This window comes from Rutilus rutilus, assembly GCF_951802725.1.
Source record: "Rutilus rutilus genome assembly, chromosome: 23".
Classification (NCBI taxonomy): Eukaryota; Metazoa; Chordata; class Actinopteri; order Cypriniformes; family Leuciscidae; genus Rutilus; species Rutilus rutilus.
Genome location: NC_140233.1, coordinates 3,243,660 through 3,269,272, shown reverse-complemented (window position 1 = coordinate 3,269,272; position 25,613 = coordinate 3,243,660). Strand labels below are relative to the sequence as shown.

General features: G+C 40.3%; 1 protein-coding gene across 5 annotated transcripts in view; it reads left to right on the top strand.

The window, feature by feature from the left end:
• Positions 1-25,613, top strand: part of znf609a (zinc finger protein 609a) — a 119,428-nt gene that overhangs the window by 32,793 nt on the left and 61,022 nt on the right. For 2 of the 5 annotated variants that reach the window (XM_084397796.1, XM_084397798.1), the window contains exon 2: positions 11,097-11,969. In XM_084397796.1, the coding sequence (XP_084253922.1) occupies positions 11,229-11,969 (741 nt within the window). In that variant the 5' untranslated portion in view covers positions 11,097-11,228. Of the gene's footprint in view, positions 1-9,857; positions 9,931-11,096; positions 11,970-19,518; positions 21,553-25,613 lie in introns of those variants that run through there. The other 3 variants (XM_084397797.1, XM_084397802.1, XM_084397801.1) reach the window with 3 other exon arrangements.

Sequence of the window (25,613 nt, the reverse complement as noted above, 5' to 3'; positions counted from 1 at the left end):
CATAGCACGTGAAGGCAGCATAAGTCTATGGCAGACTCGTAGGAGTGTTTTGGATTAGACTTCGGAAAGTCATTGGCTATGTTTACATGCACAACTTTTGTTTCAATCGGACTGAATTCATTCCGATTGATGAATCTGAATGTATTATTTACATGAACGTTAAACAAGTGACCGGGTTGATGTGCGTGTTTATGTCACAAGCTTCAAATCGGAATTTATTTTGAGTTTTCCTGCGTTTTACGCATAATAATCATTCTCCTACATTGGTTCTTTATTTGTTTTAAAGGGCACACTTAATATTTATCCATTTCTTGTCATAATTTGGAGACAAAGAACATATGACACTCATTTATGACACTTTATTCAACAGCTCGTTCCGCGTGTCATGGCATGACGCTATTTTTTTTTTTTTTTACATTGCACATGCGCAGTCCAATCCAATCAAGTGTTTACATGTCCTCTCGATCGGATTAGAAAAGGAATAAACCACATGTGGATCGAGCTCAATCGGATCACTAAAGGACAATTTATACTTCTGCGTCGAGTGTACGCCGTAGTGTACGTCGTAGGCGACGCCGTCGTGAGCATTTATACGTCTGCGTTATGTCTGTGTTGCTCTGCAGTTACACCGCCGAAACGCTAGTTGGCGAGGGTGGGTTTTAATGTTCCACTGTGTTTAGATTCCTCGCGGCTGTTTTGAGGAACGTTGGAGGAGATCTCTCTCCACGAATTCTCTGCCGTCTGGCAGTCTTTGTATTCTGCTAAAGACGAGTCATACAAGGCTGTATTTCCGCACCTCTTTAACCAATCGCTCGGTCACTTGGTCCATTTCCATGTTATCCACTGAACTTTCACCGAACTTCTGAATTTAAAAATGGCGGGCGGTGCAGAAGAACTCGCCGGAAATGCGATGCTACCAAGCCGACCAATCACAGATCTTGCGGTCCGAGTCGTCGCGATGTGATTTTTGCACGTCAGGGTATGGTGACGGGTACAGCGTATGGTACCTACTGTGCGCACCCGACGCAGAAGTATAAATTAGCCTTTAAGGCGGTTGAGCCGTCAATCCAATTACTAATGGATTATTTGGTGGCATGTAAACATAGCCATTGTTTTGTCATTTTCAGAGACGAGCGTACTGCTTGTAAGGAAAAGAGCAGCGTGAACATTTGTCAGAGATTCTCCTTTTGTGTTCGATAGAGGAAAGTCAAGAGTGATGGCACAAAGTTTGGGTGCACTGTACTTGAATTTGACTTGGATGAGAAATCCCTTGGTTTAATTGGCCAGGAAGCCATCCATGTGAATAGTAGCACCATGATCTTCCTCCGCCAGCAAGCCTGTTCAATCCATCTGGGATCTTGTCAGCCTTCTCAGCCCGGGTACTCTGTGTGCACTGCGAACAGTATTTCTGTCCTCTCTGTGAATAGGCTGGAAATTATCTGTGACATGAATGCTGTAAACTCTCCCGCTCTCTTCCAGAGATTTCATGTTCTGCGGGACCTGTCATCCGGGGTGCCAAATCAGTTACTGTTCACACTGGAGCGTTTGGAGTGAACCGTCTGGCCTGCTTTATTGACACGCAGGGGAATTGAGATGAAAGGAGGCAGAAATATTTCTTTTTCACCTTTGCCGTTCTTATCTTTGAGCATCATCATCAAAGTTTGCTCTCTGACTGGCTTCTTAGGCTATGCATTTGAAAACTGCATTTTCTTTTCAAAACCCACTCTGCCCACAGTAGTGTTTCTTGTCCACGCTTTAGCTAAACGTTGGAAAAAGCTAAAGTCATCTTACGGTGCATGCGTTAAACGTAATTAAAGCTAATTGAGAAGATGCAGAGTGACTAAACATAAGAGCCATCCCTCAGTGTCGATGGACGGCCAAAATGTAGAGAATTTTGTTCTCTTTTTTTCAAATGTGTGTAGATTGCACTTGCTGCGATAGTCGGTGTTACTGTCGTTTTGCTTTTTTATAGTAATAAAAATCATTTAGTTCAATTAGAGAACAGACACTACAATTAAAAACTGAACCTGTCTGTCTTGACTGACAAGACAAAGGGGGAAGAATTGGTTTCAAAGCGAAATATAAAAGCGCCTATTTAAGCAAGTTTGTCATTGTACTCTTTTGTTGTTTTTCATTAAGAATAATAATGAACCCACCATCCAAGGAATCGCCACACCCGAATTGGTGCGAAAGTTAAATGTGCACAGTTCATTCCTACGGAAGCTTCCATGGGAATTGATTGAAAACGCTCGCTTTGCTCGCACCGCTATGAATGCCTGTGCGCATTTTACTTTCCCTTTGGAATTAGCGATTTAAAGGGCCCTACACACCGGGACGAATATCGGCGCGCGTTATTCGCCAGCGTTTTTCAATGCGTTTTTTGTGTTCACACCCAAGCGATTTTCGCTGACGATGAGCCGAGTGAACATGCAAATTCATTCCCTGACATTAGATGGCGCTTAATGTAAAACAGAAACCACTCCATAACAATTCTCTTTTATCAAGATTTTTGTAGTCGCTGTCGCGTTTGTCATATAGTTCTTTATGTTCCGACACCAACGAGACCAGCAGCTCTACACTCATCTTGCCTTGCATCTTCCTCGTCTTATTTCTTCCCGGCAGTGTAGACGCTACTTGGTGTATATCTTCTTCGCCGTTACGTACGTGTGCACGGCAAGACCGTTTGTGTTTGAGCGCCCCCAAGTTGTGTTTTACTGTAACTTCAGAAGCTCCAGACACGTGAGCAAAAGCGCCAATCTCATTGGTCGGATAGTTTTTGACGCGGCGCGTCAAACCAAAAAAACGAACCCGAGGCGTTTTTTAAAAAAATGACGCTTTTACGCGTGCCGTTTTTCGCGCCGGTGTGCACACTCACATTGGCGCCCTTTGTTTAGTCACGAGGCGTTAAACGTCGGCGAATATCGCGCGCGAAATTCGTCCCGGTGTGAACAGGCCTTAAGGCCCTTTCACACCGGGCGCGAAACGAATAGAATAGCGAATAGTTCGCGTCAAATCCATTCACATCAGCCGCAACGTGAATTTGTGACGTCTGTGACGTTCAGAGCTTCAACATTCCAAAACTTTCGCGCCGACAACTGAGAAAACATGGACACTTCATCATCATCATCATCATCATCCAGTGAAGACGAGCTTTTCAATTTCTTTAAAAGACAGAAAAGAAGGTTTTGGGTGCACCCAATCTTAAAGAACAGAGAGTTTGAAGGGGAGTATGCTAATGTGCACTCTTAGTTTCCTTTTCCTCTCTCCTTTTTCTCCACAGTTTTTTTGCGTCTTCAACTAAACACAGTGCGTTCTGTAATGTCAGTACACATTACATGTAACACACAAAGTAACAAGTTAAAATCATTCGACTGTAGATACTGTAGAAACTGTAGATATCACACAAAGAATGTATAGTATAGTATACTTAAAGCAGCCCTAAATAGTCTCACTACATTTTGTTACATGTTCAAAGTAAACACGGTCTCTGTCTCTATCTTTGATGATAATAGTGTTAGCTTTCTATCCCGAATGTAGTTTAGCCTGCTAGCCTACACAGCACAGGACTATACAACGACTAAAACTATCACACAACACACTCACAGTCGTGATAACCGAGTTGGTTGGCAATGCTACGCCACACATTGTGTGTCCTTGTATCGTTGTCCTTGTAGTGTGTGATTGGCTGAAGCCTTTTGTCGCCGCAAAAGTAACAAAAAATCGACATCGAAGCCGTTTTAAGCACTCATTACACAGCTGATAAAAAAAAATAAAACCATCGCGCGAATTATTCGTGCATCAAAATCGCGTCCAGTGTGAAAGGACCTTTAAAAGCAAGCTGCAAAAGATGTCATTCCCCCCTGATGATACTGGTATTATCACATGTCGATTAACCGGTGGGAAATTTCCTCACCATCACATCCCTAGTGTGGATAAAGCTTCAAAAAGAGCTTCTGATTGGAGAACCGCACAGTTGCGGCCCAAGCAAAAGGTCTGTTGCTTGCAGGGTCTTCGGGGCACGTCTATGTACACTTGACTTACCGTAATCGACGACCTGGCAGACGGTTGCCCCCAAACAGACTTCTCATGGGCAATGCAGAACGGTACATCACGTACAGCCACAAATTGAAGTCCTGCTGTGCTTCCAGACCGGACGCTGCTCCTGACATTTTGCTGAGATGGAGTCTGGCTGACCCCGCAGGATGCTTGATTCCCATCACCTGAAGCTTCCTGCACTTTTCTATTTCAGTCAGCAGTTCAAGCACACAATCCAATTACACGGTGGACCCTCGGTGTGGCAGCTAGTGTGGAATGAGTGCTCGGGCCCGCGGGCGGACTCTTAGAAATAGCTCGTTAAGAAGCCCCCTTTCCTGCCCCTGTAATTGAGTATTTGGCTTGGCTGTGTTTGGCAGAGCTGGAAAAATATTTATAGGTTGAGGTGGTGCTTAACGACTCTAACATCTGGTGGCATTAAGACATTAAATGCTACATGTGTCTTAGTTATGATTTAGCGTTTTGATAATGCAGCAGATCTTAGCTTTTTATTATGTTATTTCTCTATACTAAAAATATATATATAATTTTGAAAAACGATCTTTAATATATAAAATGTGAAGTGTTTGGTCACAGCTTTGCCATGAAACTTTTTTTTATTTTTTTTTAGTTATATGTTCTTGTGAGGCTCGTGCGCATTAACCACAGTGTAAGGAATTATAGTCTGATCCAACTTCCACTCCAATATATACATTTAAATATGATCCTTCCCTTAAAAGAGCTTATTTATCATTAGAGGCAATTCCTTCCGATTTCAGTAATATGTAAATAGTATCACCAGAGTGATTTGTTATCACTTATAGCATGGGAGCAATCAAGAACCATCCTCAAACAGTCTTATCACCTTAACATTTGGCGGTTCTTATTGGAAAGAATATCAAAGATGTGGTGTACACTCAGTGTTATCCTCAATTTACATTTAAGACCGAGCTTCATTTACATGCTGAGAGGGAAGACGAATGTAATGCAGTATTAAATGTTGGAGCAGAGATATTTCTGCGTTCATTCTGACGCCGGTGAACCCAAGGTGCGTCGTAATGAACTTCATTTTTCAGATCTTCGACGTCCAGATTCAACAGATTATCCCTAATTAATTTGTTGCAAGCCTTGCCTTTGTGTTTGATGGTGCGATTAGTTGGATGGATCGCTCGTTGTGTGTTAGCATTGAGGGCAGTGCAGTAGGTCAAGTGCAGATAGTGTTTCAACCTCTTTACTGTGTGGTTGAACGAAGCAACCCAACTCCTCCAGACCGGCCCTGGACAGCTGTTCTCTTCTGGGTTGGATCAAATGTTCCCTTCGCGGGCGCTAACACGGTTGGCCTGTGTTTGATTTGGCTAATGGTGGAGTTATGAGGTTGGCAGGACTAGCTTGTTGGCCATTTGGGAAACTACCGATCGGGCCTAATAAGAACAGAGAGAGAGGACGGGCCGTCTTGCCGTCATCTCTGAGATCAAATCCTACACTTGTCTTCTTACAGATCTCTCGACTCGAAAGGAGAAGACAAGAAGGCGAGGGAGAATTCCAAGAGGGGAAGATGAAAACGCAGTTGGCGGTGCTTTCATCTGATGCAGTGTGTAATCTAACCACGGGAAGTGCTTCCCTCCCTTTCAACTGAGCCTGTGCTCTTCAGAAAGAGCTGTGATTTACACTGACGAAGAGCCTGTCAGGTTCTCTGCCGTTCCAGCAGCCTTTGAAACCTTTTTTTTTATAAGAGAATCTCAATTACTCAATTGCCGGGAGGGAATTAAAAACTCAGAGGCCGTTCTGGCACTGAGTGCTTTTCAATCAGGTCAGAGGGTTCTCCTGAGTAACGACTCTTGATTTTATGTTTCATCTTTGTTGTCTTGTTGTTGTTTTTCTTCATCCCATCCCCGATTGTATTCGCTCTTTTTATCTGTTTTTCATCATCAAACAAGGGCGAGACAGGTATTGATCCTCGGTTCTGTCATCTCGGCGAGGCGTCTGCACAAGTGCCCGTTTGAGTTTCAGCTCACGTTTTTCCATCAAGCCGAGGCGTCCGCAGTGGATGCCTGTGTTAATTAGGCCCGTGTCGTGTCGGGTGGGGTTGGGAGCATGGAAAAGACGGCTCGCCTCCCCCGAGCGCTCCCGCTGCTCGCTGGCATGTGGCAGGGAAAGCTAAATTAGTTTAGCGCTGTTATTTACGGCCCCTGGAAGGGCACCAGTACCTGAGTTTTGGGGCAATGAAAAGGACAACCTGTTCCAGAGTCGCTCCAACACAGGTGTTTGCTTTACCTTTAGCGATTCTTGCCAAAGATGGAGAGAAGCACAATTGAATTATACTCAATAAACAGCTTCTCTACAGGCATATTGATTGATTATCCATCATACGCCATAAAAAAGCTAAACTTGTGCATGTGCGGCACGTCCTTGTCTGGCTCAAATCAAAAGCTTTGTCTTTTTGCCTTCAGTGTTTGAACGGAGAACAGACAAAAGGTTTCTTTTTTTACCCCCTTTTACAGCGATAGCACCGTTTCATCATTCGGTTCCTAATTAGGTTGTGTGTGAGAACAGTGAAAGTGGCTTGCATCATCAGCCATGTTGGGATATGAATGAGTTTTGTAAAGCTTTTTATTGGCAACATCAAGAACCCTAGGCAAGTTACACTCACGGCTCACTGCCATACGTGTTTTAACTAGTGACTAATTACACATTTTAACTGCAGGAAAGTAGATTGTACACCTCCTGGTTTTATTTCCATTTATATCATGGATGCTTCTATTTTCAGGTTTAAGATTATAAATGATTGACAATTCCATAAGGACTTTTTTTTTTAAGGAGATGTTCTTTATTCAGTGCCCCAAGCAGAACTAAACGTTCTTGCTAAAATAAATGACCTATATCTCAAAATTCCCAGCCAAAACTCACATCATTGAGTTAGAAGTTGACATGTTTGGCCACTCAAACAAGCAGATAAATGTTTTAAAATAGGGATGCGCGATATATCGGCTACCATATCGGTATCGGCCGATATATGATCAGTTTTGGTGTTTTCGTTATCGGCCCGATAAGAAAATTTGGCCGATGTATTAAAGCCGATAAATAGTGTATTATTTCCTTCAGCTGAGACACTTCAGATGCGCACTGTTCAACATGATGGTTTTGAATTGCTTGAAATATGATTGGAATCACTTCAAAAAAGGAAAATACAGTTCAGTGCAAACGTGCAGCAAGTCTGTCATATCGGCTACATAAAATTATAATGAGAACATTATAATTGTGTGTTTGGGACATGGCTTTTAATGATGAGACTTGTTTTTGTAATCAGGCACTCCAAAATTATAAAAAAACAAATTGGATTTAGATTTATCGGCCAATATATCGGTTATCGGTTTTGAAATATAAAGAATTATCGTTATCAGCCACAATTTTTATATCGGTGCATCCCTACACTGCAAAAAATGCTTTTCTTACTTAGTATTTTTGTCTGGTTTCCAGTCCAAATGTTAAAAAAATTCTTAAATCAAGATGCATTTACTAAAGTAGTAAAATGCAATAAGACATGTCTTGTTTTCAGGGGGAATTAATCAAAATGAAGTGAGTTTTTGCTTAAAACAAGCAAAATTATCTGTCCATGGGGTAAGAAAAATAATCTTGTTTAATTAAGATCATTTTTCTTAGCCCATGGACAGATAATTTTGCTTGGTTTAAGCAAAAACTCACTTCATTTTGATTAATTCCCCTGGAAAACAAGACATAATATCTTATCTAATTTTACTTATCTAGTAAATGCATCTTGATTTAAGAATTTTTAGATATTTGGACTGGAAAGCAGACAAAAATACTGAGTAAGAAAAGCATTTTTTTTGCAGTGTATTTTAAAAGCATCAGTTCCACTCTTATGGAAGTCAAAATATGTTGTTTTCTAGTTGACTCTAAAACATCAAACTCGAGTAGTGGAAAACATTTGAACATCCAGTGGGATAACCCTTAAATAATCTAAAATGCTAAATCTAAAAAGTTCTCCCTCAAAGCTCTTCAAAGTGAGAAACACAGGAGACTGATGAATGACTGTGATAGTGGAAGCTGGTCTTATCTTGGGTTCCAACAGCAGACGTTTGGAAAGCTTCCTGCAGGACACGCTCCATGTTCCCTGGTGGACCGACGGATTACAGCAAACCACTGATTAGTGTCCTCTCATTCTACCATCTGTCTCCTCGGCTATTTAAGATGCAGCTCAAAGCTGGACTCATCCTTTTCAACTTAAGTAGCGCTTAGTTTTATTAGACAACCGCCAAACTGCAGTACTGCAGTTAAACCAGTTTGTGGTTCGAACTGTCTTTTTATGTGAATTGTTTCGAGTATTATGGGCAATGACTTTGACCTTTAATCACTGCCTGTCTGTTCTAGTGCCGTTCAAGACTGAATGAATGTAGAGCTTTTCTGCAGAGCTACATCTCTGGCTGTGCTTGATGGATTGATTAGTATTCTTGAGAATCTCTAATGGAAAATAGATCATGGGCATCTTTGACATTTAAAAGGGTTTTCTGTTTCTTATTTAAAGGTCCTAAAGATCAGTGGCATTTGCAAAGTGTTAATTGTGTGATTCATGTCCACAGAAAAAAAGATTATAGTAGTGAATAATTTGTAAACTGCATATTGATGAATGTTTGACGTTTACTTTTGTTTTGACTATTTATGTGTGATATCTTGATCCTGTTCAGCTTTATCGAGCCAAATAAATGCAGAAAATGGTTTGTAATATAAACTTATCCTTTTTATGCATTAAATAAGAAAATAATCACTGTCTGGACAGGTCATACAACAAAGTTCTTAGAGCTATTTTATATTTAAAAATCTGTAAATTTAGATGTAAAAAGGCCTAATTTATATTTAAAAATCTGTACATTTAGATGTAAAAAGGCCTTTTTTATATGAAAAAATCTGTAAATTTAGATGTAAAAAGGCCTATTTTATATTTAAAAATCTGTAAATTTAGATGTAAAAAGGCCTGTTTTATATTAAAAAGTCTGTAAATTTAGATGTAAAAAGGCCTGTTTTATATTAAAAAGTCTGTAAATTTAGATGTAAAAAGGCCTATTTTATATTAAAAAAATCTGTAAATTTAGATGTAAAAAGGCCTTTTTTATATAAAAAAATCTGTAAATTTAGATGTAAAAAGGCCTTTTTTAAATAAAAAAATCTGTAAATTTAGATGTAAAAAGGCCTATTTTATATTTAAAAATCTGTAAATTTAGATGTAAAAAATCACTGGTTGACTGATTTGAAAAGTTTGTAATAAAATGAAAAACAAAGTTACACAATATATAGAGAAAGTGGCAGGTCTATTATTTTGCATTTACACTACAAGACTTAAGATAATTTGACATACAGTATGAGATGTCCATTGCTATAGCCTAGTTATCACTGTCAATCACGCATTTAAATACAGTTGTCAATCCAGAAACTTTGCAGTGTAGATAGCAGCATGAAAAATATAATTGCATACAGAAAGAGAGCAAAGATCGCTGCCATTATAATCACAGAAGTTGTCAATTTCAACGTAAGGTACACTAAGCTGCACACTTGTGAAAACCCGTGTGATAATCAATGAAGCTCTCTACGCTGTGCAGTGAATCTCTTATTGACATCGTGTTTATACTTTGTTGATTGTAATGAAAGGATTCACAAGCGTGAAAAACTTGTGCTGAACAAAAACTCTTTTAAACACATCTGATTGGCCATTCCGTTCACACGCTTAACAGATAGGCCTATGTCTGTGATTGGCTACAAAGATCAATGCTGCAAAAATATGTTGTAAATGATGCCTTTGATGCTCTTCACAGAGCACAAACACTCACGGGAGCGTTTCTTCAAAGCAGATGGCTATCAGCGGGAACCAGTACTGCAGAACGGCAGGTACATGGTCACATCAAATTATCAAATAAATCTTTGGCGGGAGAAAGATTCGGTTTGGCAGCCACCAAAATATTTGCAAAATAAGAAAAAACATGATTTTGTACAAAAAAAAAAAAAAATCCCACACAATTTGGGTATTTGTTTGTTTTTAGCAAGACTTTTTGCAGCATGTCTTTAATAAAAAATAAAAAAAACTGATTTAAGACCTTTTAGGTTCTGGTCCAATCTGTTGTGCTTAGTCCAGCTGGCATGGACATCTGATGCTTACCTTGTTTTGAATATTTAAATGTAATATTTTGACACTGTGGTTAACCTTTAGGGTTAAGTCTGCAGGCTGAGTAGCTCTTGTAACCGTTAAAATTAACAATGCACTGTCAACTTCAGCTCCATCATGTTAGCATGTATTTCAGCCTCAGAATTGTTTTCAACTTCTGCATGGCATTGGTTTGCATTCAAGCTATATCGATGACCCATCAAGTTAAAATGAGTTCAACTTGATTTCTAAAAACCGTCCAGCTGGTTTTAAACACAAGAAGTGTCCTGTGTGAATAACCTAATTGGTGTTGGAATATATCACTGTTACTCCACAACTGCCTAATTATAGTGGGCTGCCTTAATAGACCAACTAGTCATTTAGACATCCCATGGGTAGTTGGTTTTAAAAATATGTAGTTTTGCACACCCTAATATATTTAATGTTCACTTGTCAGGAAATTAATAGCAATGCTGTGTAGTCTCCAAACCAGTGGCATGTTTGAGTCCTTGATGTAAACCTGTCAATGATGTAGTGAAGTGTTTCCATGTGTTGTGATGCAACGTCTGTTTTCTGAGCACAGATTGAGTGTGCACTGATGGTGACCATGACTATGAATCAGCTTTATCTTGAGTCCTGAGTTTGAAATAGTTCCTTAGCATGTATTTGTAATTACATTTACATTTAATCATTTAGCTAACGCTTTTATCCAAAGCGACTTACAATTTCTTACATAATTCATGTGGAGTGGTACAGCTTGCAAAGCCTTTTTATATATGGAAAATGTAAAGTCGACATTACTAAACCTGTTTCATGAGAGCAGTGTCCTGTCAAATGGTATTAAAACATTGTATTTTACTACATTTCCTAATTTCTTACATATTTTCTCATTGTTTTTTTCTTCTTCCCCCAGGGCAACAATGTGGGTTACTGGGAAGGGGAAACCATCAGGACCCTGAGGCATTTGTAAATGTGCTTCCCGACCGGCTCAGTCGTCTGAGAAGGTCAGACCTCCCTGTGGCACGCTTGGGCCGCTGGCACTAAGATGTCCCTCAGTAGTGGCACTGCAGGCGGGAAAGGTGTGGACTCGAATGCGGTGGACACTTACGACAGCGGGGATGAGTGGGATATTGGTGTAGGAAACCTGATTATTGACCTCGACGCCGACTTAGAGAAAGACAAGCTTGAGATGTCTGGCACCAAGGACGGGGACGGGATGGCTGCTGCCTCGAGCGCCGTAGCGGCATTGCCTGACAACATTAAGTTCATTAACCCGGTGCCTCCTCCACCGATCAAGGACAGCAAATCCAAAGCTAAGCGTAGCAAGAATTCCAAGGACAGTAGCAAGTCCTCAACCCCTGATGGGGGCAAGAAGGACGCCCAGGGACGGACTCAAAACGAGGGCACTGGGCCAACCGCGGGAAGCGGTTCCACGACCTTACCTTCTGGGAAAGGCTCCGATAAAAGTAACAAGGCCTCCCGTAATGGTCAGAGTGGAAAAAAGGACAAGGACGGTTCTGGGAAAAGCAAGAAGGAGAAAAACGAAGGGGTGCAAGTTGGGAACGTGCCCTTGGAAAAGGACCCATCGGCCCAGGTTATGCCTTTAGGCCAGGCACGCAATACCCCATTTGAGGGGACGCAGAATTCGGACCTTGGTGGTGCCGATCAACTAGGGAATATTACCCTTGATACCAGTGGAATAGTCACACCTTTGGCTATCAAGAGCGAACCAGAAGAAGTGGAAAATAATGACTGCAGGAGCATGAAGAAAGTAAAAAGTGAGAAGGTGAGTGCACTGGTGTTTTCATTGCTCTATCAACGGGAAAGCATCTGAAGTTTGCATTAGTCTGTCTGGTGTTAGTTTGGACGGTTTAATGTTTCCATTTATTAAGCATCTGGTTGAGTATTATAAATGGTGATTGTGTAACACAGTAGAGGTTGAAAGCTAACGCTTGTTCCGACTGTTTAGAAATGAACCAGAGAGTTAGTGGTAACTGACATACACTGGTGTGCCAACCTGCTCACTGCATTTCCTTTTGGCACTAGTCCAATTTAAAAAGAGGAAAACTGACATGCTTGGCTCAGCGGACTCAATCTCCAATTAGTAATGCATAGAGCTGCCAAAAGAGATTTAGGACAGCGGCCAGATAACCAGAGGTACAAGAATATGACCATCCACCTTGAATACAAGAATTTAACAGCTTTAATGCTAATAAGTTGATCTTACCAATTGTTGTTAACCAAATAACCATCTTGCGAACGGGTTAAGCCTTTCTCTTGCTAGGTAACAAATGTAGAAACTCAGGTTAAGTGTCAGATATCTTCTAATATTTACATGCTATTTCTCTATCTGATGTTGCTCAGTCTTGTTTGATTTGAGTTGTTGGCTGATTGTAGGGGTTTTCTCAATTATTAATTCCACTCAATTATCGGCCTCCTAGTTCATAAGGAGTTTGGCAGCTGGTCTAGTGTGTAGCTTGATCTCTCGTGTCAAAACAAGAATCCATGCCTCGACAGATTGTTCTTAGAAGAATGTAGAGTTTGGCATAACTTTTCTTTTGCAAACCCTTCAAAGGCCATTGCAGACTAATGCATGAATGGGATGGTGTTTATCTGAAATCTTCGTAGTCATTAAATTCAGAAAACGTATTGCATTGCTTTTAGTTGTGCAACTATGAAGCCTGGCCTGTGCATTACAAACTGAGAGGATCGACTAGCGTATCTGCTTACAACAGATATGAGAAATTCTTTGCGAGTGACTCAGTCAGTAGTTGCAGCATTGTGTTCCCTACCTAGTGGGCCCCAGGGGAGCCATTGAAATGTAACACTTGGACCCCTTGCTTGCTTTCAATTGTGACAGGCAACCAAATATAGGCTACTGGAAGGAGCAACAAGGGGTTTTCTTTAGAAAGAATTCATGGAGATCTGTTTGTAATGTCCTTGAAAGATTTTAGTGTTTTGACTTGATGAGGGTGAAAGATTTTTTTTTTTAAGGCTTGTTTTTATGTTGTTGTTTTTTCAAGCCTGTTGCATTAGCCGATTTTAGTAAGATGATTTACTATAAAACATTTAAAACATTCCCATACTGTGTAAAGAAAACGGGGTTTATGGTGGTCATTAGTGTGACTCATTCTCTTATAATTTTAATCTTTAAGATAAAATGTGAAGATGTGAATCTACCTTGAGTGTTAGTTGAATTATTTAGCATATTTACAGTAAACATGCTAGCTACTAAAGAAAGCAATAACTCCTAAGTAATTACGTCAATCTATTCCTGCTTTTTTTTGTCCAAGAACAGTTAACAATGGTGCCGTATACTTGCATTGCGTTAGCTAAGTAATGATGTTTACATGCTTGCAATTCTGGTTTAATTGAAATGTTTTTGATGTAGTCTCAAGGGTATTTTTCTTGCTTGATTCTGTTCTGGAGGTTAGAAAAGCCATTCTAAGCTTTGTCCCTGGTAGAAACCTTTCTGTTGGCACTGTAGTGCTTTGCAACCAATGGCCTCCATTCATGGCTTCCTCTGACTGCCACTATTGTCTTCTGGTACATTCCTTAAACAAGCACTGGGGGTTCACTTGGGGCCTTGGGGGGAGGAACGACAACAGCTCAAACAAAACATGAAATACCTCTTCCTCATGCCTCTGAACAGCTAGATCTCGAGGTGTGAGGAGGGGATGTTATCGAGTGTCAGGGAGGGGACCAGACCGGCTTTTTAACCGTCTCGAAAGTGGTTTCACATTTCCTCATCCCATGATGCGGGTGGGGCGTTATGGGCTCGAGCCGTTCGATGGCAGACAGGGGTGGTTTTCCCATCTCGCACGATCGTGCAGGAATGCAGGAGCGCTAGCAAATACACTAATACTGCACTCGCAGTCGTTATCGCCCTGAGAATAACACGGGCTAATTTAACCCATCTCTGGGGTTATTTGACGAGAGTGACCTTCTTTAATAAGGCACTTCCAGTCGTGGACTAAATCAGCTTTTGATATCTATAATGTGCTGACAATACCCCGACCCTGCTCATCAGAATCACTCTTTTGTGATGCTAAAGGTTACTTATTTGTTGTACTTCATATTTCGAGGAGATGATTTAGTCATTTAAATCTATTTTAGACTTTTGGCTTTAGTTCGGTTTTAAAATGAGTGTGTTTTCTTTTTTTTTAATGCCCCCTCCTTGTAATATTTCAACTGGGGATGCACATTTTATCAGTGCTATATAGATTTTTTTATTTTTTTATTTAGCCTATATAATATTTCAAGTATTATAATATTGGTTGATATTGTAGCCTAGCCTACTGACCAATATTGGATAATTAACTGTGAATTTTAATTTCCTCTTTTTTTTGTTATTTTTTGTTATCTTTGCCGTCATATAATGCTGCCTTAGTTATTAATCTTTCATTTTTTAAACGTTAATAATAATAAATTAGCATTTATAAACCATTGATTTTCCATTTTAGTATTTTATGTATTATTTTAGACAAAATAGTATAGAATTAAAATTCTAACATTTATCGGTTATCAGTATAATTATCAAGATTAATGTTGTTAAGTCTTTGTGCTTTAGTTGCCCGTGTTTCAGCGTTGTTACGAGATATTCTCAATGAATATCCAGTTTCATTCAGAAGCGCCTCATGTTAAGTGAGTTGTGAATGCCGTTTTACATTGAACACGGTGTAAAGAACACATGACCACCGTTGACACTGAAACCATTTGCTGGTCCGCAGCTCATGCCGTCATCCGTTATAGCCGTGTTGATTCAGCAGTCTGCATTTCTGACCCTAAATATAGAGGCAAACGCTATGAGACCGCACATCACGCACTGTGAGTTTGGCCCAACGGCGAGATCAGAGCGCACGTCGTAACTCTGACTGACGCGAGTTGCTAAGTTTATTGCTCCATCGGATGGCGATCCAGGAAATCCTTTCTGAGGGTTATGTCGTGTGTGCAAATGTTTAATATTGGGATCTTTTCTGCCCATAAACTGTGTTTTCCAACATCTGGAGGTTCGCTCGAGTCGAAAACAGGCCGACCGTGGGTTCACACCCTTGCTGGCCAGTGTTATTGGCTCAAGTGGGGAATTAGCTGCCATTGTAGACTACAGCTCAGTGGATTTGTTAGACGGCCAGTGAATAAACCATCTCAAGATAATCCAGATTTAAAGAGCTGGGTGTGAGGCAACGCTTTTGTCTGCACATGATGGTATCATCGGTTCAGAAAAGCCACCTGAAAGAGGAGTTTGCTTCAATATTTAATGTTAACAAATTTCACAATTCGATTCGATTTTGATTCAATATTGATTTTGGATATCAGGTGCAATACATGGCAAATTTTCTCAAGGCAAACAAATCTCTTCACTAATGCTGTAAACTATGGGAGTCAGTTGTAGCCTATAGGCTTCATTAGCCTACTATAATATTGAAGGTAAAAATTAACTGATTTGTATACAAACACTTAAAATACACTTTTATTTATTTTTATAATAATAAAGTTATATGAAATATAAACATTTAAATGGTGGCTGTCAGATTTGCAGATTTAAACTGCAAACCTGCCAGATTTATTCAAACATGCATTAAAAATGGAAGAATATTAAAAATGATAATGAATATGTAATATGGTGCATATATTTAACAGAATGCTCCTCTCTAGAGTTAATTTCTCTCGCTGACTGACGAGTTTATGGCCACTGGATATGGTTTTTCTGAGGTAAATGTGACGTTACATGACATTGTTTACAAGCTGTTTTACTGACGTCTTTCCACGGTTGAAACACTGATTGAGCGACTCCATGTCACATGATACGGATTTCGATAAGTTGTACTCTATCTTTAACACACTTTCAGATGCTCATTCATGTTTATTTCGCGCTGTAACTGGTGTTATTAAGGCGGAAGAGAAGATCATGTGCTTCTCTAGAGCTGAGCCAGAGCGATCTCACGCCACAGTGACAAACTGGTATTTATGTGTTTGAATTTCGTATTCTCATATCAATAGTAACAAAGCACAAAGATTATTGAGATTTATTGGATGGGATGCGCTACAATGTTCCATTCATTCATCAACTGAAAACAGGATGACTAATCGATTCTTGGGATTTAAGAATCAATATCGGTTCGTAAAAATGAGAAACGATTAAAATCGAGAAATCGATATTTTTTTTTTTCAGTCCTAGTTTACACTATGGAATTAATCTCATAACAGTGCCTCAGATTTTTGTGCAAGGTTTTTGTACAGCCAAGCAAGCACCCAGTCAAATTCTCTTCAAGAAATGTAATCTGGTTAAACCACGCGATTGTATTGCTCCGCTATGTTTCTTTTGGCAGTAGATGGATTAGTTCCGCTTGTAATTAATTTAAGGATTTTAACTTAGGAATGTTGTTAAACATATGAGCTTTTTTTTTGCTGGTTGTTTGCTTTAAGTATTGTTGCCGTAAAGGTGACTCTTTTTTTTTTTTTTTTTATAGACCCATCCCTACAGGTCTTAAGCTTTCGAGAGTGCGCATTCATAATCCCGGGAGACGCATTAAGCTTTTCTTCGAGCTGCTCTTGGCAGCTGTTTTTGTTTCCTAGAACCTTATCAAAACACACCAGCTTTGGTGTAAACGCTCGATGCGTTATGATTAGCGTGATGTGCTGTGTGCTTATTTTAAACCTCGTCGGCAGAAGTGCCACGGTACCGATCCGTCAGCCCACTCGCTCTGGCACGCCGAGCTCCGTTTTAAGGGATGCTGACAGGAACACGGATTGATTTATAGTTTCTCTTTTTCTCCCTGTCAGAGGGTTGATCTTGTGCTAGTAAATACCCGGGTTATTTTTTCTCCCTCTTAACACTCCTTTCATTATTTGGAGGAAATGTTCCCCGAGGCTATTTCCATATGGAGAAGGCTTTCGTTGGTTCCGAAGGCTATGGTTTTGGTGTAATCCCGGCTGACATGCCAAAAAACGGGATTAGATTCCCATTTATCGTTATGCGATGGCGTTCAGCACAATCTCTCTCTTCTCTCTCTCGATGTTAGAGTGTCTTCCTTTGAAAAATTCACATTGGGTTGCTTGGTTTGCCTGGTGCGTAATTGCTACATCCTCACCAATAAATCCAGCGGGAGATAAAGATGGGGAGGTGGGAACCGTTCAATCGTGATGGCCTCTCTCTCTCTCTCTCTCTCTCTCTCTCTCTCTCTCTCTCTCTCTCTCTCTCTCTCTCTCTCTCTCTCTCTCTCTCTCTCTCTCTCTCTCTCTCTCTGCTTTTTGATTCAGCCATTAACTCTGACAGTCAAGTCATCTTTTTTCTTTATAATTAAGCAGTGTTTGCTAAGGCAACCATCGCTATTACTATTATTCATACATAGTATGTATGTAAGGTTGGGTTGGGAATTAAGAACTAGCCTATTCTTATTCAGAACCAGTTCAGGCAGTGATGCCTAAATTCACTTTAGCCATTTAAAACAATTGATTTTAAGTGGTGTGTATATATATATATATATATATATTAGGGATGGGAACGACACGGGATTTGGGAAATCGACTGTCGAGGACCATGTGTCGACTTTTTGTCGGATTGTCGGCCTTTCTTTTCTTTCTTTTTTTAAAGGGGGGTGAAATGCTCATTTTCACTCAATCTCCTGTTAATCTTGAGTACCTATAGAGTAGTATTGCATCCTTCATATCTCCAAAGAGTCTTTAATTTTATTATATTTATAAAAGACAGATAGGCTGTCCCGAGTCTTTCCGCAAAAAAACGAGCGTCTGGAGGCGGGCCGTGTACTATAGCTGTGCTAACCGAGCTAACAAAAAAAAAAAAAAAACCGAGCTAACAACACACAGAGACATTTTTTTTAAGCAGTTTACTCACCGAATGCGATCGCGAACCTTTATCATTGTGACTGCTCGATCCGCATTAGACGATCTGCAAATCCGTCGATCTGGGCTTTGTTTATAAAACAATCATTGTCAAAATGCAGGGAACAAACAGTCTTACACAGCTCCGTTGATGCTCTGAAAAAACAAACTCCATCCACTGGTCCACTTAACGCTGGGTTCTTTGGGAATCTGTGCAGGGTTGTCTTGCCCTGGCATACAAAAACACACTTCTTTGGTGACATTGACTTCCAAAACCCGAGCACACAGCGCTTTGATGGCGTACTGCTTTCGCTATCTTGCTCTGGTCTACGAGTGCGCGCGCGCGTCTTTCCGGGAGAAGTGGGGTCAACGGTCAAGTGGCGATTCCATTTAGAAAAAATTGATTGTTTTATTTAAAATGTTTTATTTCATTATGGGAAAAGTGCCACTTTATGATGTGTATTTGAATAGGAAATGTAATAAATTAAAAGCCAAAAAAAAAAAAAATGCAATTTGGAAATCCCACAAGCCCCGCCCCCTCGACATGTCGACACTCTATTTTTTTTCTCTCACTCTCACTTTCTATTTTTTGGGGCCCTGAAGAAGGCCCCATGCCGCTACGCGTGGGCATTTTAAAGTTGTCCGTTTAGGACATGTCATTTCTTTAATAAAGACATTTTAACTAAGGAGTGCCTCGGCTACCAGAGATTTTTTCTCCACACTGCACTCTATTTTTTTTGTCGAGTGGAGCATGTGTCGAATGTCGGTCGTTTTGTCGACAAAAAGTCCCATCCCTAATATATATATATATATATATATATATATATATATATATATATATATATATATATATAGACAAAATAGAATTATTATTAGTATTTTTATTTTATTTCAATTTTGGCATTGCTGGTCATTCCTACTTTTCACAATCTAAATCAAGTTGTACTTATTTTTTTTTTTTTTTAAAACAGTTACTGAATGATTTTCATGATGTTCAGTTCTGTTCACAATTCATACATGCAAAAAATTAAATAAAAAAACACTACCAGTGCAGATTCACGATGGAATGACTCTTGATGACTCTGATTTAAAGGGATGCACAAAATAAATAGCCTAATGCTAATTAATATGAAGATTGCTCATTAAAAAGTACTAAATCAAGACACCAGAATTGGGAATCAGAATCAATTCCCATCCCTACTTCAATGCTACATTGTCATTGTTTTCATTTAATTTGAAATTACTTAACCAAATTGGCATATATTCTGATCTTTTGAATTTGCCCTCAAATGAAGAAGAATTTGAATCTTGCTATTGTGTCAAGCCGGTGGCGAGGCCTGCAAAAGCCATCAGAGAAATGCGAAACAAAGCCCTTTCATGGCTGCCTCTCCCCTCCCTCCTGTTTTTCTCCATCTTCTCTCCCTCCCGTCCGCGTGTGCTCGCTCTGTCTCTTAGCGGTGTAAGAGTGTGTGTGTGTGTGTGTGGCGAGCTGTGGGGGAAGGGAAGAGCTAGCGAGAGAGAGCAGCTGTCCTTCGCTGTCAGCCAGTGCATTTCCAACGCCGCGCCTCGTTTCGTGTCTCTGTGCGTGAGTTGTGAGAGGAGAGGAGAGGGGGAGGGAAGAAGAGGAGAGTAAACGCGCGAAGGGAGGGTAAGATCCATGCTGTTGCAAGGAAATGCGGTTTTCAGTGCAGAGCCGCCGTTCAGTTTTCTGTTCTTTACCGTTGACAGTGTTTTAGCATGTGCATGTATGAGCGTGTGTGTGCGCGCTGTTGCACGTGCGCGTTCTGCCAGAGTGGCGGCCATGTTTGAAAAGGGCAAATGAGAAGAGGAGGAAGAAGACACAAGTAGGCTAAGTTTTGCAGGTTTTATTTTTATTCATTTTCCGTCACATTAAGGGATCTAATTTGAGGACAACATGAAAGCTTTCGGTGTAAATGTTGATTACGCAGTGCACGAATCTAAAGCGGGGATTCCCAATCCTTTTATTTGAACTATTTTCACCTAAATATTAATTTAAAGCAGATTTTAAGTTAATATTTCAGAATTTTAACAACACATTCACAGCACTACTAGGGATGCAACGATATGAAAATTTTGGCCGATAACCGGTAATTTTTTTTTGTTTGGAAGCCGATAACCGATATATTGGCCGATAAATCTAAATCCAAATTTGATATAATTTTTGAGAGCCTGATTACAAAAACAAGTCTCATCATGTCTCAAGCACACGATTATAATGTTCTCATTATAATTTTATGTAGCCGATATTACAGACTCGCGCTGCACATGTTGTGCTGAACTGTATTTTCCATTTTTTGAAGTGATTCCAATCATATTTCAAGCAATTTAAAACCATCATGTTGAAGCATCTGAAGAGTCTCAGCTGAAGGAAATAATACATTATTTATCGGCTTTAATATATCGGCCAGAATTTCTTATCAAGCCGATAATGATAACATTAAAAACAAACATATATCGGCCGATATATCGTGCATCCATACACAGAACTGTTATCTGATGTTGGTTAATCGGTCGGCCACATGCAATGCATGTAAACAAAATACTAATACTAATAATTTTAGCTTTTCATCAACTCACAAACCCTTTCCAGTTCCTGCCTGAACCACCATAGGTTCACAGACAATAGTTTGGCAAAATAAACCTCAGCAATGACTTTTCTCTTTTGCTGATGTAAGCAAATCTGTGTGGGCGGGGCAGTGACATCACAGCCTACTTTTCACACCCACTTTGGATGAAATCAAGCACCTCCCCTTGTTATTTCCCGATAAATATTCCATTCAACTTGGAAATATGCGAAATTATTAAAGTAAAAATGTGTTTTTAAAAAACCTTTTACGTGTTGTCGTCTTCCAGAAAGTGTAAATAAAGAACAAAAAGAGACGTATACGCTCAAAACGTGAGCAAGACAGTGTGAAAGAAACCCATTCACGGCTCGTTTCTGAGATCCGCAACCTCCCTTTTCTCATCCCAGACCATTCCCAAGTTGACAGCAGCCAGGAAGCCTGTACTCCATTATAACACTGCTTTTCCAGTTGGGAGAGGAGGGGAGGTCCGTCTTTTCCTGGAATGTCTCCTCGTTTTGGTCTTTTTTTTGCTCCTGGGCCGGAGTCTCTTTGTGTCTTTTCCGCGACGAGAGGTTTCTTGCCACACTGTAAATCCTTTGCTGGTGTTTACATGAGAGTCGGCAGTGACCTTTTCTCATCTCATTTCTTTCCCTGTCTCTCACATTTGCGTTTTTTTTCCCTTCTCGTAGTTCCTCCCCTTTCTCTCACCCCTCATGTAACTTTGGCACAGCGTCTCGGCTCTTGAACGGAGAGGCTGTTAAACTCGCTCACCGCACAATTTGTGAACGCTGCTGCCCCTGGGTATTTTAGGCCCCTGGGTTTGCGATCCCGGAAACGCCCATGCTGTCCTGTCTACGGCTCAAACAGAGAGAGAAAGACTCATCTGAGCTGCAGTTATGAAAGCAAAGGACATCCAGACAACATACAGCGCCAGCTAGGAGGGTAAGAACTCAGGAGACAAAGCTACAGCGTTCAGAAAACAGACTGACTTTTACTTGCATCCGCAATTAACTTAACTGTGCTAAAATACTTGCATTTTCATCTTTTTATCTCAGTGCACTAGAGACACTCATCTACTCAGAGTTTAAATAACAAACCCACAATTATTTGATTGATTGCAAACAGGAACGGCATCCTAATCTTTGCTTGTTGTGTTTATTTTTCCAGGAAGTATGTGGTAATACACTGAAAGCGAACAGTGCATTGTGATGCAGTTACTATCAGTGAACGTATCTACATTACAAGATTTGCAGTAGCAGAGATAACTGTTGATTAGAGGGATTGCTTCCCGTGTGGACTGATTGGTTGGAACAGGAAGATATCTTGAGATGCGTTTGAACTACTTGAAGATGCTCACCAATATTTATAGACCAACACTTGAAAATCTAACAGCTAATAAGCTATAGTCTTCAGCTCTTTAAAAAGTAATTAAAACGGTTGGCAAACGTGTCCTAATTTACTTGGACTGACTTCAAGCTTTTTATTTAAGTAGGATGAACGAAGGTTTTAAACAATCGTGCGTCCCTGATAACCCTCTTCTCATGGGCTCCAGTTTACACGCTCGTATCCGAACAGACGCCGGTCTATAAATGGGTCAAGACAGAGGAACTTTGTGAGTCAGTCCATTGATTGTGTGCTGAAAGGAGAACATGAGCATATCTGTTTCATGCTCAACGTCTTTGTGCTTTTGTGTGAATGTGTGCCACTCCCCTCACCGGTTCACACTGCTCTTGTGTGTAAACAGCGTGGTGTTAACCGAGGTCAGGACTGCACAAAACCACAATGTTTTATTCATCTGTTTACCTCACTCTCGCTCTCCTTCCTCTCTGCACGCCAGCCGCTACAGGCCCGATCCACAGACTGTCACACGCTCAGACCCGAGGAGGCCATTGCGTTACACGCGAGCCTATTGGATGAGTCTGGACTGGCCCTCCTGCTTGTTTCTGTTTTGAGCGAACAAAAAGAGGAGCCGGATGCATTGGCTTCGTGTCTTTTGCTTTTTCCCTAAAATGTGAGAGCCTATTAAAATTACTTAAAAATTATTAAATAATATTTTAAATTATACTTCATTATTTTCGTTAGTCGACATTGCAACATTTTTAATGCGTCCGTTTAAAGTTTTCACCTCATTTTTATATTTTACTTGACTTAAGCTTTATTGGTAACACTTTACAATAAGGTTCATTAGTTAGCATCAGTTAACTAACAATGAGCAATACATTTGTTACAGTATTTATTAATCTTTGTTAATGTTAGTTGATAAAAACACAGCTGTTCATGTTAGTTCACAGTGTAACTAATGCTAACAAATACAACCTGTGATTTTAATAACGTATTAGTAAATGTTGAAATTAATATTAACTAAGATTAATTAATGCTGTAGAAGTATTGCTCATGTTAACTAAGGTAGTTAACTAATGAACCTTATTGTAAAGTGTTACCGCTTTATTTTATAGTTCCTTTAACTCGATTTATTCTCAATACAGAGATCTGATAAGCGGTGTAACAACCCATATCACATGCTCTCTATAAATGCCGTATATCCAATGTCTTCATAAACCGCAAGCCTTGTTGTGCAGATTTGCTTGAATTTAATTCTGCCCCCCCGTTGTGTTTGGTCTAGAAACTGAATCTGACATCAGATTATTTATCAAGAGAACAATCGGTGCCTTTTAGGAGGAGGATATCACACTTAATGCCCTGCTCAAATCTGAGCTATTTTTAAACAAATCCACAGCTGTGGAAAGAGCTCTGAAAACCACCAGGGGTTTGTGGGTAGTCATCTTTTTATAAGCTAATTTGTTCTCAGAGCCTGAGATCTCAAGCTTTCTTCTTTTTTTTTTAAGTTCTTTCTTAAAGAAAAAGAAAATTTAATTTAAGATGATCGCTACTGTGTTTGGCATCAGACAACTATGCAAATTGCCTGCTAATAAGCATCTAATTTCAACAGCTTCTGGTGAACTGACAGCTGAAAGCTCTGGCGTGTTCTCATTTACAACACACACCTCACACTGATAATGAGCTCGGCTGGTGTCGCGTCTCCCTCTGGTTCTGATGCTGCCCGGTCCGGGGATAGACTGTGGAAAAACGTAGCTTTCTCTCCGACAGGTACACTGACACGAGCCGCCACTACACCAGTGTCTGTCTGGGCCTGATGTGTTTTAATGAGATTACCGCGCTGACCCAAAAGTCTACCGCTAGTCCGCCACGGAGACTTTGAAAACGAAGGAATAGTATGTTTTTATTCCAGGTCTTCTGAAGGGGCATTTGCACTGAAAGCGATTTGCAGCAACAAAGCGACCTTTCACTCACTTTCAATTAGAGTTGCCGATTGTTCAAATTCATGCAAATGAGCTGTGTCGTTATAGGAACGCCAACTAGTAACCAGATAAGAATCGCTGTCATTATGAACGCCCTTGATCTAATTTTAGTAAGACAAACTTGACCGTTGTTTACCCAGCGTTCCCGCAGGTGTGGCGTCACCCGAGTATTTTTGACTATGCTAGAATGCAGATGTGTGTGGGCAAGGTTGGGAGGATGGTGAAGGGAAAAACAACAGAGTCATGCCTTTTTTATGTTGTGTGTTAAAAATGCATCAGGCATAAATGTTTAATGGCAGGTGCCAGTTCGGTTCAGGCTCTCTGAGAGTTTGCTGCTTGTCTCACCTCATCTCTCCTGACAAGACCCAAACTTTACCGCCAGACAAACAAAAAGTTGGGAGAAATGCTGTGTGAATTCTTAAGATGGCAGAGCTTTGTTTATAACCCTTGTTCCCCTATTCTTCATCTGTCTGAGTTTTTTAACCTTGATTTGCTTTTAGATGTCATTTAGTGTTTATTTAAATGTCTAAAGGTTTTTTTTTTTGCCTTTTTTGTGCATTGAAGACATGACGACTACAAACAGCAGGATAAATCTGTTTTAGTGGCATCTTCTTTTTCTCTCAAAGGCCTGACACACATTTTGTGCAAGCATGCAAATGCATATTATGCAAATCCTCGGGCCTCCCCCTCTCCATGTTACATTTCACCACCGAAAAAGTACCAAAATGTACCATAGTAGCACCACATTGTTCTTTGGAAGTGCTTTATTGACAAAAACACCACAGTATATGAATATATTCTGTTCCATGGGTTGTGATACAATCACTCTTGTACTACTAAAGTACTGTTTTGTCCTGTTTTTTAACTAGGGCTGCACAATTAATCGCATTTCTAATCGCGATTACGGATGCCAGGATTACGTAAACGTTCAAAGCCGCGATTACAAAGTCCTCTTGTATTATTCTGCGTGTTTAAAGCATGAGGCGGATCACGACTACTTCAGAGAACCCAGCACAATAGGAACTACCAGCGACGCAAGTGTGCGCTGATTGGTCGAACACACACGCGAAACACCAGCACCCGCCATTTTTATTTACTTAATCCATGAACTAACTCTACGAACATGGAAAACAGTGATAGATGGACCCTCTCAACCTTTACGCTTAGTAGAAAATCCAATGCAAGTTTGAGGGGACTAAGCGAAACAACATGATTATGTATTTCTGCTCAGCTAGCAACACTCTGGTGATCAACCGCACGGAAAACGCTAATACTTTTTCATATACTGTCTACTTTGAGTAACAGTTCTATCTAATAACGTTTTAGACATGACTGTTACACAGATCGGAAACTAATTAAGATGTCTCCAGCCTCAGGCTCTGCCGTTCTCAGCGCCGTCAAAATAAAAGTCTGCCTCGCCGTCAAAATAAGTCACAACAACAAGCGTGGCTTACGTCACTGCAGAGTTCATACTGGTGGTGCGAATGCAACCAGGAAAACGGCCATAGGGGAACATTAGTTCTCGGGCAATCACCTTGGTGTCTAGGAGCTACCCGGTGCGAATCCCCTATTATTATACCACATATATACAGGGTGGGCCATTTATATAGATACACCGTAATAACATGGGAATGGTTGGTGATATTAAAGTCCTGTTTGTGGCACATTAGTATATGTGATGGT